The sequence below is a fragment of the Chiloscyllium punctatum genome, chromosome 20 (genome assembly GCF_047496795.1).
Source record: "Chiloscyllium punctatum isolate Juve2018m chromosome 20, sChiPun1.3, whole genome shotgun sequence".
Classification (NCBI taxonomy): Eukaryota; Metazoa; Chordata; class Chondrichthyes; order Orectolobiformes; family Hemiscylliidae; genus Chiloscyllium; species Chiloscyllium punctatum.
The window spans coordinates 74,160,782-74,176,331 of NC_092758.1; the positions used below are offsets into that span (position 1 = coordinate 74,160,782).

Below are 15,550 nucleotides of genomic sequence, written 5' to 3' on the forward strand. Positions count from 1 at the left end.
TAATTTGTTTATTAAACTATGTTAGGTGTGGTATGACCTGATTAGTATTGGGTTTGTGTGTACCTCAGTCTTGGTGTATTTTGGCTCCATATTGTAAAATTGCAATCTTGTTGTTATGATTTGGACTCTGAACTGATACTGTGGGTGTGTGTTAATCTCCAAGCAGAGTGTGTCATGAAACTAAAACAAACAGTGTCACTCCCAGCGCCCTGTGTCCATAATAATTTCATTTCCTGTAGCTGTCTTACTCTCTGATGCTGTGTGAAAATACTTTGGAATCTGTAAGGATGCAGACTGAAGCTGGTTCATTTCATCTCACGTGTAAATATTGCATTGAGAATCCAAAACCAGCTGTGAAGACGTGTCTGAAATGTGAAACGTCTTTTTGCTCTCAACACTTAACACCACATTTACTGAAAGAGGCCTACAGAGATCACACACTCACTGAGCCTGGGGTTAAAGTTACCGAGAGACACTGCCCTGACCATCTGAAGCTGCGACAGCACTATTGTAAAGAGGATGCAGAGTGTGTGTGTGTTTCCTGTACAATTACAGGGAAACATAAATCCCACACATTACTGAGCCTGGATCAGGCACAAGTTGCAATTACGGTAAGTGATATTATTTCTAAGGTTAAATACAATGTGTTGCTTTTGTAAGACCTGAGCATTTGAAATAATAATCTCTCTTTCTGCATCAAGGCCTCGAGCTCCCTTTGAGGGTGGTTTTTCAGAATATGACGACAGTGTAGTTGTAGTGCAGTATTGTGTGATGCGGCACTCTGTGCACATATGTATACTGACACATGGCTATATAGTTCCAAAAACATTTTGGAACAATGTAACATTAAGGTTGTGAGTTTGGAAGGTGTTGACTAAGGATCGTTAGTGATTTTCTGCAGTGCATCTTGTAGATAGCACACTGAGTGTTGATGGTGGAGGGACTGGGCTCTTGTGGATGTGGTGCCATTCAAGTGGGCTGCTTTGTCCTGGTGGTGTCAAGCTTCTTGAGGTTGCACTCACCCAGGCAAGGGGGGAGTATTCTATCTCACTCCTGACTTGTTCCTTGTAGATGGTGGACAGGCTTTGGGGAGTCAGGAGGTGAGTTTTCATAGTCTCTGACCTGCTATTGAAGCCACTGTATTTCTGTGGCTTGTCCAGTTTCTGGTCAATGGCAAATCACAGTTTGAATCCTTTGGAATAGCTGTCTAAAGGTATTTGCCAAAACTCGTTTCCATAGCCGCATCACATTACTCAGTGACTGCCTCCGGCTCAGACTCACCCCATGTAGATTACAACTCAAGCTTCTTCTTTTTTGTTTTGAATCCACCCAGGATCACAGATGTTCAACGTTCCAGAGACAGCTGAACTCGCCCATGTGTTGCCATATGCACGCTGTCCACCTCCCTCTCCATCAGCACCACCCCATACCGTCTCAGAGCTGCCCTAACCCTCAGATCCACTTCATTCTCTGGCTCATTCAACATGCTAACACGAAATATTTTTTTTTCCTTTCAGACATTAAGGAACACAAGATGCAATAACTGAGAGATACTCTCACCCCTCTGGAACCTTCCTACCCTCCCCTCCCCTCCCCTCCGACTCCATTGCCCTCTCCCAACCCTACCTCCTGTCATGCATCTACTCCCCCTTCTGATCTTCTGCTCTCTGATGCTGAATGGATTGGACCCAGCAAAGGTCTCAGTCTGAAGCATCTGCATTCCCACTTGAATGCATTTCGGGCCTTAGCCACCATGCCCATTTCTTTAGACAAATGATCTCTCCCTGTCCCACAGACCCCTTTACCCAGTTCCAACACTCTCCATCCACCTGGACCCTTCCCTCTGGCCCCTGCACGTGACCTGTTCATTGAGAACTGTTGATGTGACATTTGTCGTCTCAATTTCTCTATCCCCCCTTTCCCATTCCAACCCATCTCCCCTTGAACTGACTGCACTCCTTGCTCTCAGATCCCACCCTGACTTTGTCATTAAGCCTGCTGACAAAGGTGGTGTTGTTGGTGTCTAGCATATTGACCTTTACATTGTAGTGACCGACCACCAGCTCGTAGATACCTCCTCCTATTATCCCACTGGACCATGACCCCACCATATGGAACACCAGGCCATTGTGTCGATAGTTATCACTAACCTTATTTCATTTGGTGGTCTCCCCTCTACTGTCTCCAAGCTCATAATCTCCCCAACCCTGCAGAGCCCACTTCTGACTCCTTTCCAAAAAAATATTTTCTGAAGTAGGGTTACTGGACCCTAAACGTGAACTCCGATTTCTCTCCACAGATGCTGCCAAACCGGCTGAGATCTTCCAATTGTTTCTGTTTCTGGAATGACTTTCTGCATGTCTTTCTAGGATGAACTGGAGAAGGAAATCAAGAAGCTTCAGGGAGTCCAGCAGAATTGTTCCACCAAACAGCGAACGTTGGAGAGATCAGAGGCTGAAATCAAGGTGGGGAAAAGTGGGACTTTATTTAGAGATGGTTTCTCTGTTTTCCAATCCAAAGATCGAAGACCCTCTGTGTTCATGGATTTTATCTACAGGCCTCCTAGTCTGACCATCCTGATCTTTCTCAAATACCTCACCCTAAAAATGAGTCCAATAATCATCTCGAATACCTCCTTCATGACCCTCTCAGCCTGTCTTTCTCTCAAACGCCTCATCCCTTGATGCTGATTCCCTGACCTAAAATTTGTTGGATTCTGTTTCTTTCTAGTCACTGTTCACTCATGAATCTCAATCTCCTACAGCAGGTATGGTCCAGATGTGAATGGCAGTTCGATCCCCCAGTCTAAATACAGTGCATTTACTTTTAGACTCAAAGTAAGCCTATTTTCCCTCCCAGTGGACACATCCCACTGCTTGTCTATCTGTAATGGTGATGGAGTGATCAAAACAAACGGTCCTGGTTTGGTTTTCAGACCCGAATCAATGATTTGAAAGGGAAGTCAACACAGAGCTTCTCTGAATGGAGGAGAAAGCTGGATGAAGATGAAGAATCCACCATGAGAGTGATCGATGAGGAGGGACTCCAAACTCTCTCTCAGATTCAAAGCTGTTCTGAAGCATTAAACAGCAAGATGGAACAGATTGCATTAATAGATGGAGAATTCCAGAGTCTGTTACAGAGAGACCCTCTCTCCCTTATTCAGGTACAAACACTAACTGGGTTTCTGTGAATCTGATAACAGGGCAAATTATTGAAAGATTGTTGATGGAGTCGAGCATTCAAGTTGGCCTTCAATCCTGCCCTCAGAGTTGTGGTGCTGGCGGTGTACTGTCCTTGGATTGTTGGTACTATTCCATGACGGAGTGCAGTGAAATGTGGGATTGTTCCTTATTGTTGGGAATCGCCCCACTTAATGTTTCATGCTGAACTCTTCCTCTCAATCCTAAATTCACTGTTTGGTTTCGTTGAGTGTTGGCTTGTTTGTTGACTGAATTTATCTCCTCTCTTTATTCACAGAACTCAAAACAGCTCCTTTCCAAGTGAAGTCCCTCTCAGTCATACAGTAGCTGCTGCTGATGGGGGACCTTCCCATGTACCTGAAGCAGAGTGAAGGCAGAATCACAGCTTGGAACCTTTCCCAGTTATAATGCTTTCACACTGTGGGAACAGTGAGTGATGTTTCACTGTAATTTGACATACAGCCAATATGGGTGGGAAGTGGAACATTCTACATGTAAACTGACAATACTGTCTCCATTGCTCCGGGAGGAAAATAGAAACTCCAGAGACCCCCTTGGGGAGGTTAGGGAAGGGAAATGAAGGCTGAAAGGTGAAGACTGGAGGGGGGCGGGGGGGGGGGGGGGGAGTGTTGTTGAAGGTTTTCTTGTGAGGCCTGGGAGCCTGTTGTTCCTCCTGGCCCACAAGGGGGTGATAAAAGGAGGCGGTCATTAGTGCTGGCCTTGGCCAGTCAGGGCCTCCTGCCTCTGATTGGCTGCCGGACAGCTAATGGTGCAGACCTCCTCCTGACCACCTCTCACACTCCAGTCACCACCTTAATGATATCACCCAGGCTTGGACTTCCTAATATTAACTAGACCCTGATGGGCTTTCACAGGAGCCTTGTCCAAGTCCTAATTTGTGTTAAAATTGAAAAGGGTGGGAAAGGGGTCAGTTTGGGATCAGGATCCCTGCCCTCTCTGTCCTGTAAGTGAGAGGGTGTTTGAAGTTGGAACGTCGGACAGACAATGTTGCTGATTATGGATCTCTGGTAGGCTGTGCCTTCTGTCTACATTTCACATGATTGCAGTGAGTGTGTTCCTGCAGTGCAGAGCGGAGCTTTCTGAGCACACATTGGAGACCTGCAGTTAATAATCATTCTGAATATTGGAAAGGTGAGGCTCCAGGGCAGTGGAACGAAACTGACTGAACACAGATAGATTTGCAAATCACAAACTGATCTGGAGCAACAGTAAACCAGGATCCCACTACTCGAGCCAAGTCCAGTGTGAACTCAGGGAGAGGGTAAATCTCAGGATTCTGACATTTACAGGATGGTTTGCAGTGGGAGGTCAGTACCAGCAGTAAAAGGGGGGACAGATTGTTGCATTGATCACTCATTCCCCTGAGAATTGCTGATCTGAAATGACCTACTGATCAAACCATTCTCTCCTCTTCAATTCCAGAGTGACCTAGATTCAGAAAGTCCCAGTGCGAGCTGTTCCAGTGTTCACCCTGAACCTGACCAATATATCAGAACACCTCCAGAAGACACTGAATGGATGGGAAAAGTACCACTCAGACATCTTGGCAGTCATCAGTAAGAATATTCAGCTTCTCTCCAATCGAAGGGAATGGGAACGGGTTGGGTTAGTTGTGTTTAGATTGCTGGGAATATTCCTGAACTTTCATGTCAGCTCCCTGTGTGTGCATCAGGAACCCGTTCTTCATCCTAAGTCTCCAAACTCAGTAAGAACGCAATTTGCTAAATCATCTCCTCCACCTGATACACAATGCAACCTCTGTTGGAACTCAGCATTTCACCTGGGACTTGCTGTCTGTCCACTTGTGTATCCCACTCTTAATCTTAGCATTTTCATTGTTCTCACCATCTCTGAGGGCTCCAACAGTATGTTATTCCATGTCCAGTACTCTAGCAAGTTTTAAAATCTGCACTAACTGTTGACTGTACCTCCCCTTCACACGGTGTCGTACAGCACCCATTTCATCTCACAGCCACTGGCCACTGTGTCCTCTCATACCCACTGTGTACAGTAGGTATGGCTAACTCAAGTGAATTGAGTTTTACAATGTTCACACTGACTGTACAGACTGGGATCAACATTACTCTTTAATAGGGATTTTGACTCAAGGCCATTCATTTAACATGGGAAGATTTCAGTCGATAAGGTAATATGGGGCGAACAGAATCTGTGAGATATTGAAACTCCCCCTCTACAGCTGTCACTCACTGAAATGTTTGACTGATCTCTTCTCTTCTCTCTAAGAAAAAGCCCATTGAGCCTGGATACAAAGACAGCAAACTGCTACTTGGTTCTATCTGACGATGGGAGATCAGTAACTCTTGCTGAACAGCAACAGCTCTATCCATCTCACTCAGAAAGATTTGAAGATTATTATCAAGTTCTTTCTTCCCAGAGCTTCTCCTCAGGATCCCATTCCTGGGAAGGAGAAAGTGATGGGAAGGAATGGGGAATGGGGATTGTGTATGGGAGTATTGATAGGGTCGGACAGTACTCTTGGTTTGGGGAAAGCAGTAATTCCTGGTGTTTATATCTTGGCAGTGATGCTGTCACCATCTGGCATGATAATGAACGCACTGATCTTCCAATGATCCCGTCTACAAGCAGAATCCAAGTCCAATTGGACTATGAGGTTGGGACGTTATCATTTTACCAGGTCACTGACTCGCTGAAACATTTACACACAATTCAAACCACATTCACTGAACCGGTGTTCCCAGCATTTTGTTGTTATGACAAATCCTTAAAACTGGTAAATTAACCCTGATTGCTGAGGTTCCTTTCTGGAGTTGACATGTCTTCCAATTATTATAAATCATCATGTCATTAAAGATTGAGTGACTTCAGAAGCTTATCAATTATGTCTATTAGTTGAAAGTTTTGAAGAAATCCCTGAGTGTCAGAGTTGTTGATTTATATGGACCCCTGAACTAAATTCAATAAGGTACTTGTACAAAACACTCTTCCAAAAAGTAGAACCTGTGCATTAGTGGTTGAATTTTGACTTGTTTGGAAATGAGTTCGGAGATAGAGAGTGGGGGTAAATGGTAACAGGTTCATGCATTGGCTTGGTATTCAAGATATTCCCTCCAGATCTCTACTGGGCCTTATTTCATTACTTTGATAATAGATGATTTGAATGAGAATATAAAATGTTGTCTCTGCGAAATAAAGTATTATTAATAAAGTCAACAAATTATTTTAAGCCAGTGAATCATCATCAGAACTCTTTGTTTTAGAGTTCAGCAGATGGAGTATTTCTGTTTGGCTAGAGACTGTGGGGAACAAAGTGAGACAGGGTCTTCGAGCTAATATGGAGGCTAGTAACATCACAGAGTATAAAATTAACACGGGTAAGGAGACAGATAGAAGTTCATGACATCATGGAACAAAAGGCTGTCTCCACTTGTATTGAGAAGGATAGGCACACATTTAACAAAACCTGCAAAAGAGGAAAATGTATCATGGGAGAATAAAAGCACTTTGCCATGCATTGAGTAATTGTGTCCTGGAATACAGTGCCCGGAAGTACCACGGGAGGGGAGAATTTAATTGTTACAGCGATGGGAATTGCAGGTTATCTCATGAGCAACAGAGGGCGCCTGTGGCTCAGTCTGGGGCCATCAGCTTCTCATTGATCTCCAGCCTCCAGCTCCACCTTGTGGTTGGTATAGGAATTGCAGCCTCCCTCCTTCCTGCAGCTCCTTGTATTTCTCACTGGATTTCACAAGTGGCATCAAGTTTCCCCAAAGTGGCTTTATGGGAGTCTTTACACAATGAATATCTAATGCCTGGTTTCACAGGGTGACCCAAAACATGGCAAAAAAAAAGAAACTACAAGATGTATCCTCATTCAAATAAAACTCAAACTCAGCAAGTTTGCAGACCTCAGTGGTTCATTGTAGTTTCATTAAACTGTGCAAAAATCTTGTGTTAATCTGTGGAATACATCTGTGTCGATCTGGGCAAAAAATGTTGCATCAATTTGTTTAAAAAACTTGTGTTACTTTGTGCAAACATCATGTCCAACCGGAACTCTATCAATAAACACATTGACTTGGACCCCATTTAGCACCCTCTGAGAAAAAGAACAGGAAATTACATCATCAACCCAAAGAAACCTGAACACATAAATTGAAAATGGGTCACTAACACTGGTGCTTCACCGGAGGCTCACTGAAGACGTTACCGAATATGGTGACAAAACATCTGAAAATGAATCTTCCAGCTCAGCGAGTAAACTTACATCCAGAACTTCAACCTGAGCTACAAATCTTTTCAAAACTCGCAAACTCTTTCCTTAATTTGAGAAATAAGCCCATGCTCACCTGTATCAATTTGTACAAAGAATGCATGTTCGGTTGTACAAACGTCTTGTGTTAGTTTGTGTAGTAAACTTGTGTTATTTTGTAGAGTGTGTGCCTGGAGCTGCTCAGCGTTTGAACCAGCAGCTTTGTGTGTGTGTATGTGTGAGTATTCCCAGGATGGGTTCAGTCAGGTGGTTTGGGAAAAGGACAGGGATGGACTGGGACAGTCCTGGTCTAAACATCTAAACCTGCTGCTTTCCCTCTGTAATCCCACAAAGATGATGATTGGCGTTTTTCATACCCTGTGGGGAGTGTGTTCCAGGTACTGAGAGTGGGAGTTGACTTGATGAGCTGGGATTTGGGAGGAGCTGGGATTTGAGTGACAAACGTGGGGGGTATTTAAACCTGGCTCAGGCAGCCATTAGCCTCTTGCCATGTGGAGTGACCAGGGGTGAGTATTGGTGAGTTACTCTCTCGATTTGTCTGTCTGTCTGTATGTGTGAGAGTGTGTGGGTTGTGTTTGAATCTGCATCCCAGTTTTGATCCTTTAGGCTTCCCCAAGGCAGGCTGTGTCCCTGCAGGGATCCTGGAGCAGGCTCTGTGCCTGATGGGACACAGAGAGAGAGAAACCATGGGGAGAGGGAGCTGGGACCAGTTGGAATGGTGAGTATGGTCGCCTTACCCTCTTGATGTCTCTCCTTGCCTCACCTTTGTCTGTACCTCACTTTTTCCCTTCCTGCTCTTTCCCTCTCTGTCTGTCTCTGTTTCATTCTCACTCTCTCTGAGCCTGTCAGTTTTTGCCTGTATCTGTTTGTCTGTTTCTCTCCATCCACCTTGCTACCTGTCTGTCTTGCACTCTTCCTCTTTATCTTTTGTTTCTCACTTTCTTTCTTTCTCTCTCTGTCCCCTTCTCCCATCCCCACTTTGCCTCCCCAACTTTGCAACCCACACTCTCCACCCCCTCGCAATTCTCCCCCCTTCCCCCCCAAAATAGAATGTATCTGCAAATATAATTCTGCACAGACATATTTACCCATAGGCTCATATGTGTGTGCATGCACGTGTGAGGGAGAGAGAGAGTGTATGTGAGTGTGAGTGCACATGTCTCTGTCTCTATCTCTGTCCCTATCTGCCTGTCTCTCTATCTCTCTCTCTCTCTGTGTCCCTGTGTCTCTCTGTTTCTGTCTGTCTCTCCCTGCCCTGCTTGACATGCAGGCACTTCTAACTTGACCTTCAATCTCTTATTTCCTTTCCTTTTCTCAAATGTAACAGCAGTGTTTGAGAATTTAAAACAATAATCACATGTCTGCTCCTCAACACACACATTTTCCCCTCTCTGCTTCCTGGCCCACTCTCCCCCACATACACTCCCCCCCAACACGGGACTGGGGAGATCATGGGGACAGAAATCTGATTGAGAGGCTTGGAGTGTTTTTATATCAAATTAAAGACACCCAGGTGTGTGTTACCGACTGGAATATAATTGACGGGTTCAGGGTGGTTTATATATGGAATAAAAGATACTGTGAGTAGTTACAGACTTGAATCTAATTGAGGGGCTTGAGGTCGTTTATATATTGAATAACAGATAACCGGGAGTGAGTTACAAACTGGAATCTAATCAAGGGGATCAGAGTAGTTTATATCTGAAATAACAGCTACCTGGGAGTGAATTACACACTGGAATCTAATCGAAAGGTGTGAGGTAGTTTATATTTAGAATAACAGATGCACAGGAGTAGTTAAAGATTCAAATCTCATCGAGAGGTTTGGGGTGGTGTACATAACAGATACCCAGGAGTGAGTTACAGACTGGAATCTAATCGAGGGGTTCGGGGTGGGTTATGTATGGATTAACAGATACCTGGGAGTGAGTTACAGACTGGAATCTAATCAAGGCATTTGGGTGGTTAAGATAGGGAAAACCAGAAACCCAGGAGTGAGTTGCAGACTGGAATCTAATCGAGAGGTTCGGGGTGGGTTATGTATGGATTAACAGGTACCCGGGAGTGAGTTACAGACTGGAATCTAATCAAGGCATTTGGGTGGTTAAGATAGGGAAAACCAGAAACCCAGGAGTGAGTTACAGACTGGAATCTATTTGAAGGGTTTACGGTGGGTTACATTTGGAATAACAGATAACCTGGGAGTGAGTTGCAGATTGGAATCTAATTGAGGTGTTCAAGGTGGTTCAGGGAGGGAAAAACAGATACCCGAGAGTGAGCTACAGACCAGAATCTAATTGAGGGGATTGGGGTGGTTTATATATATAATAACAGATACGTGGGAGTGAGTTACAGACTGTGGTGTTATCGAGGGGTTTGGGGTGGTTTATATATGGAATAACAGATACCTGAGGGTGAGATACAGACTGTGATGTAATTGAGGGGTTTGGGGTGCTTTATATATGGAATAACAAATACTGTGAATAAGTTACAGACTTGAATCTAATCAAGGGAATCAAGGTGGTTTATGCATGAAAGAGTAGATACCCGGAGGTGAGTTGCAGACTGAAATCTAATCGAGGGTTTCGGGGTAGTTTATATATGGAATAACAGATACGTTGGAGTGAGTTACAGACTGGAAACTAATCGAGGGGATTGGGGTGGTTTATATATGCAATAACAGATACCTGGGAGTGAGTGACAGACTGTGATGTCATCGAGGGGTTCAGGGTGGTTTTAGATGGAATAACAGATGCCACTAATGAGGTACAGATTGGAATCTAATCAAGGTGATCAGGGTGGCTTATGCATGATATAGTAGATACCTGGACGTGAGTTGCAGACTGGAATCTAATCGAGGAGTTCAGGGTGGTTTATATATGGAATAACAGATTCCAGGGAGTGACTTAAAGACTGAAATTCAATCGAAGGGTTTGGGGTGTTTTATATTTTGGATAACAGATAACCAGGAATGAGTTACAGACTGGAATCTAATTGAGGGTTTGGGGTGGTTTATGTGTGGAATTACAGATACTGGGTGTAGGTTACAGACTGGAATCTAATTGAGGGTTTCAGTGTGGGTTATATATGGAATAACAGATCCCCAGGTGTGTTACAGGCTGGAATCTAATTGAGGGGCGCAGGGTAATTTATATTTAGAATAGCAGATGCATGGGAATAGTTAAAGACTCAAATCGCATTGAGGGGTTCAGGATCGTTTTTATACAGAATAACAGATACTCGGGTATGAGTTACTGGCTCACCATCCCCATCAAACACTCCCAGAACAGGGACAGCATGGGATTATGACTTGGGGGCACTGGTGTTGGACTGGGATTGACAAAGTTAAAAATCAAACAACACCAGGTTATAGTCCAACAGGTTTATTTTGATGAACAGCTTTCAGAGGACTGCTCCTTCATCAGGGGCTTGTGGAGAATAAGCTATAAATTCTGTGATCCAAATCCTATTCTCCACAACCACCTGATGAAGGAGCAGCACTCCAAAAGCTAGTGCCTCCAAATAAACCTGTTGGACTATAACCTAGCGTAGCATGGTGATTCTATGACTCTATGACAAAGTTAGGCAGCATTGTAGACAGTGTAAATCAATTACAAAGGATGGTTGATAGACTGGGTGAATGGGCAAAACTGTTAGAATGAGTTCAGTGCAAGCTGGTATGTGGTTATTAACTTGGAGTACAAAAAAAGAGCACAAAGGAGGTTGACAAGAATGATCCTGAACTTCAGGGGTTATATTCTGTGCAGAGATTGTACAAATGAGGCTGGTTTTCTATCAAATTGAGATGGTTAAGGGGTGATCTGATCGACATCTTCAAAATATGAGCAGCACAAGGCAGGGTAGATCAAGGTCAACGATTCCCACCAGGTGGAGATTCTAGAATGTGAGGGAGCAGAATGAGGGCCCAGACCATTCAGGAGAGATGTTAGGAAGCCCTTTGACACACAAAGGGTGGGACAGTTTTGGAACTCTCTTCCACAAACAGCAGTGGATGCTGGATCAGTTGTTCAGGTTAAATCCTACACTGTCCCCATCAACACTCTCAGGACAGGGCCTGTACGGGGTTAGATACATGGGCAAGCTCCCTTTACTGCATCCCCATAAAACATTTCCAGGGAACGGACAACACCGTACCCATCATTCCCTCCCTGGTCAGGTAAAGCATTAAGTTTGATACAGAATAAAGTTCCCTTAATGATATCACTATCAAAAAAATTAACAGTAGGTATAATCTGATGAGAGACGCTGATTTAAATTCACTCCTTACTTTCCCCATCTTACACAGTCACACGTAGACACACTCAAGCACACAGTCACAAACACGCACACAGACATATGCACACAAAATCACATACACAACAAAAATGGAATTACTCAACAAATTTAACACCAAGTTCTTTGTTGCATTCTCTCTGTTCTGTTCTGATATCCTGTTAGATTGCTGGCTCCGAACATCCACATGGACAGTTGTCCTAATTCCATGTGCCAAGTCCTGCTCCCAAAAAAAAAGTGTCTGATTCCAATCCAGAGTGTGATACAGGAGCCTCTCAGTGTTGTGGGGAGGTGAGTCTTGAACCTGACCCAAGTGTGTGAATGTCCTGTGTTTATCTGACATCCAGGGATTCTTTAATGGAGCTTTAATATTTGGAAATCCGAATATATTTGGTCATTCCATGTCCCTGTGTAACTGGGTGAGCAAGTATGTGCGTGTGTGTATGACCAGGGCCCTGCATTATTGGGTCAAATATGACTTTACTCCAGGACTTATTAAGTATTCAACAATATTTTCCAGATCCTTGTACACAAATCGCAGAAAGCCATTGTGATGGTGTCACCCAATTTGAAGTGTTTTTGACACATTTTCCCCTCTCCTGTGATGACAGAATTCCAGATCCATAACTGAATCCTTCTCAGTTCCTGCCCCCAGGTTAACATTATACTGTTGAGTCTGTGTTGTCCCTCCTCAGTCTAACATCCAAACATCATCGCTTCCCATCTCACAGTATTCCATCGCCAGGAGCCTGAGAGATGGTAATGTACAAACTGTGAAGGGGTATTGTAATCTGCAAAACCAGGCTGAAGGATTTTGAAGGCAGCCATTTCATGTTAGCTCAGCACTGACATTGACTTTATAAATAGGGAGAGGCAGGAAAAAGTGGGGACTTGGGGAATTAATGTGTATCTGAGTGCAGTATAGATTCCCCAGAATGATAGCTGGACAGCAAGGGGTCACTGGGAAAGGAGGGAAATGACCCAAACCCAGGATTGTCTCCCTGGGATTTAGAAAGATCAGAGGGAATGAAATTTTTTGTGACAATAATGGAAACTGTGGGATAGATTGAAATAAAGGCTTCTTGCTGCTTCTGGGTCTAGGATTAGAATCAACGTCTAAAACTCTAACAATACTCTTACACCCTCTCACTGTCATTTGGGGCTTTACACATCGAATAACAGTTACATAAGAGTGAGTTACTGACTGGAATCTAATCAAGGGTTCAGTGGGGATTTACATACAGAGTAATAAGTACCAGGGATTGAGTTACAGCCTGGAATCTATTCGAGGGGTTCAGGGGGATGTATATATGATATAACTGAGAGTCAGAAGAGAGTTACACACCAGAATCTAATTGGGATGTTTGAGTGGTTTAGCTATAGATAATAATTAGCCAGGAATGATTTAAAGACTGGAATCTACTTGAGGGTATCGGGGTGGTTTATACACAGAGTGACAGATGTTACAGACTGGAATCTAATTGAGGGGTTCAAACTTTTTTTTAATATTAACGTAACAGTTATCCTGGAGTGAGTTATCAAGAAGATTGAAATTACATCATCATGCCATGAGACCATAAGACATAGGAGCAGAAACTAGGCCATTAGGTCCATCGTGTCTGCTCTGCCATTCAATCATGGCTGATAAGTTTCTCAACTCCATTCTCCCACTTTCTCCCCGTAACGCTTGATTCCCTTGTTACTCAAGAACCTATCTATCTCAGTTTTAATATACTCAGCCTTCAGTGGCAATGAATTCCATATACTTACCACTCTCTGGCTGAAGAAGTTTCTCCTTATCTCCATTCCCTTTACTCTAAATTATGCCTTTGGGTCCTAGTCTCTCTTACCAATGGAAACATCTTCCCAACATTCACTCTGTCCAGGCCATTCAATATTCTGCATGTTTCAATTAGATCAACCCTCATCCTTCTAAACTCCATCGAGTATAGACCTAGAGTCCTCAAATGTTCCTCATATGTTAAGCTTTTCATTGCTGGGACCATTCTCGTGAACCTCCTCTCACATGCTCCAGAGCCAGTACATCCTTCCTGAGATATGGGGCCCAAAACTGCACACAATCCTCCAAATGTGGTCTGTCCAGAGCCTTATAGAGCCTCAGAAGTACATCCCTGCTTTTATATTCAAGTCCTCTCCAAAATAAGTGCCATCATTGAATTTGCCTTCTTAACTACTAACTCAACCTGCGGGTTTACCTTGAGAGCATCCTGGACTAGAACTCGCAAGTCTCTTGGCACTTCAGATTTCTGAATTTTTGCCCCATTTAGAAGATAGTCTAGGCCTCTAAAATTTCTACTAAAGTGCATAATCTCTCCATCTGCCACTTCTTTGCCCACTCTCCTAACTTGTCTAATCCTTCTTCACCCTTCCCACCTCAATGCTACCTGTCTCTCCACCTATTAGATTAGATTACTTACAGTGTGGAAACAGGCCCTTCGGCCCAACAAGTCCACACCGACCCGCCGAAGCGCAACACACCCAGACCCATTCCCCTACATTTACCCCTTCACTTAACACTATGGGCAATTTAGCATGGCCAATTGACCTAACCTGCACATTTTTGGATTGTGGGAGGAAAGTGGAGCACCCGGAGGAAACCCACGCAAACACGGGGAGAATGTGCAAACTCGACACAGAGAGTCATCTGAGGTGGGAATTGAACCTGGGTTAGGTGCTGTGAGGCAGCAGTACTAACCACTATGCCACCTTGCCACCCTATCATTGTATCATCTGCAAACTTAGCCAGAAAGCCTTTAGTTCGTTCAACGAGATCATTAATATAGTATGGCCTTCGCCCAACTGGTCCATGTTGACCTGTTTTCTTAAACTGAGCCATTTGCACTGTTCCTATCCTCACACCCATCCGAACGTCTTTTAAATGTTGTTATTGTACTCACCTCTATCATTTCCTCTGGCAGCTCCTTCCATAAATGTATCACTGCTCTGTGTTAAAAGTTGCCCCTCAGGTCCCTTTTAAATCTTTCCCCTCTCACCTTAACGGTACGGCCTTCATGATTTTATCACCCTCTGTCAGGTCACCCCTCAGTGCTCTGTGCTCCGGGGAGAAAAGCCCCAGTTTCTCCTTGGAACTCAGGCCTTCCAATCTTGGTAACATCCTTGTAAATCCTTCCTATAGCAGGGTGAACAGGATGGTATACAGAGCTCCAAATGTGGCCTCACCAATGTCTTATACAGCCATAACATGACGTCCCAACTCCTAGACTCAATGCTCTGCCTGATGAAGGCAAGCATACCAAACACTACCCTTACCACCCTGTCTACCTGTGATGCCACTTTCAAGGAACTATGTATCTGCACCCCAGGTCTCTCTGTTTAACAACACTCCCCTGGACACTACTATGAACTGTAAGTCCTACCTTAGTTCAGTCATCAGGGACTATGTTTTGTTAAATGGTGAGAAAAAAAAGAACAGGTAGAAGGTAAAGTGGATATTTTTAAATCAGAGAAATTAAGCAAATTATAGCAGAAAGATGGAAAACTAAAGCAGCTGCATCAAAAAGCATACACAGAAAAAGAATCTGAGTGTATCCCAGAGTGTTACTATCTTCATAATGATGTCTTGATGAGGAAATGGAGACCCTCACATATTCAGGTAGATGAGAAATGGGCAAATTGTAAGAAGTTGTATTATTAGTGGTATGTAGAAAAGAAGTGTTGTGGGTTGCTCATGAACTACCAGTAGGAGGTCATTTGGTAATGAAGAAAACTCAAGCCAAAAACAAAACTTTTTTATTGACCT

At 43.8% G+C, this 15,550-nt stretch overlaps 1 protein-coding gene across 1 annotated transcript; it reads left to right on the plus strand.

Moving 5' to 3' along the window:
* The first annotated feature begins 262 nt into the window (after nt 1–262).
* Nucleotides 263–7,139, plus strand: LOC140492196 (E3 ubiquitin/ISG15 ligase TRIM25-like). Its single transcript, XM_072591072.1, has 5 exons — nt 263–611; nt 2,370–2,465; nt 2,936–3,166; nt 4,647–4,780; nt 5,469–7,139. The coding sequence occupies exons 1-5, from the start codon at nt 288–290 to the stop codon at nt 5,983–5,985; spliced, it is 1,302 nt and encodes a 433-aa protein (XP_072447173.1). The 5' UTR covers nt 263–287; the 3' UTR covers nt 5,986–7,139.
* The last annotated feature ends 8,411 nt before the right edge of the window (nt 7,140–15,550 follow it).

Excerpts from the sequence above, each read along its gene's own strand:
- LOC140492196 (XM_072591072.1), top strand. The coding sequence starts at position 288 with ATGCAGACTGAAGCTGGTTCATTTCATCTCACGTGTAAATATTGCATT. Across the intron at positions 612-2,369 it reads AGGCACAAGTTGCAATTACG|GATGAACTGGAGAAGGAAAT; the intron begins GTAAGTGATATT and ends ATGTCTTTCTAG. Across the intron at positions 3,167-4,646 it reads ACCCTCTCTCCCTTATTCAG|AGTGACCTAGATTCAGAAAG; the intron begins GTACAAACACTA and ends CTTCAATTCCAG.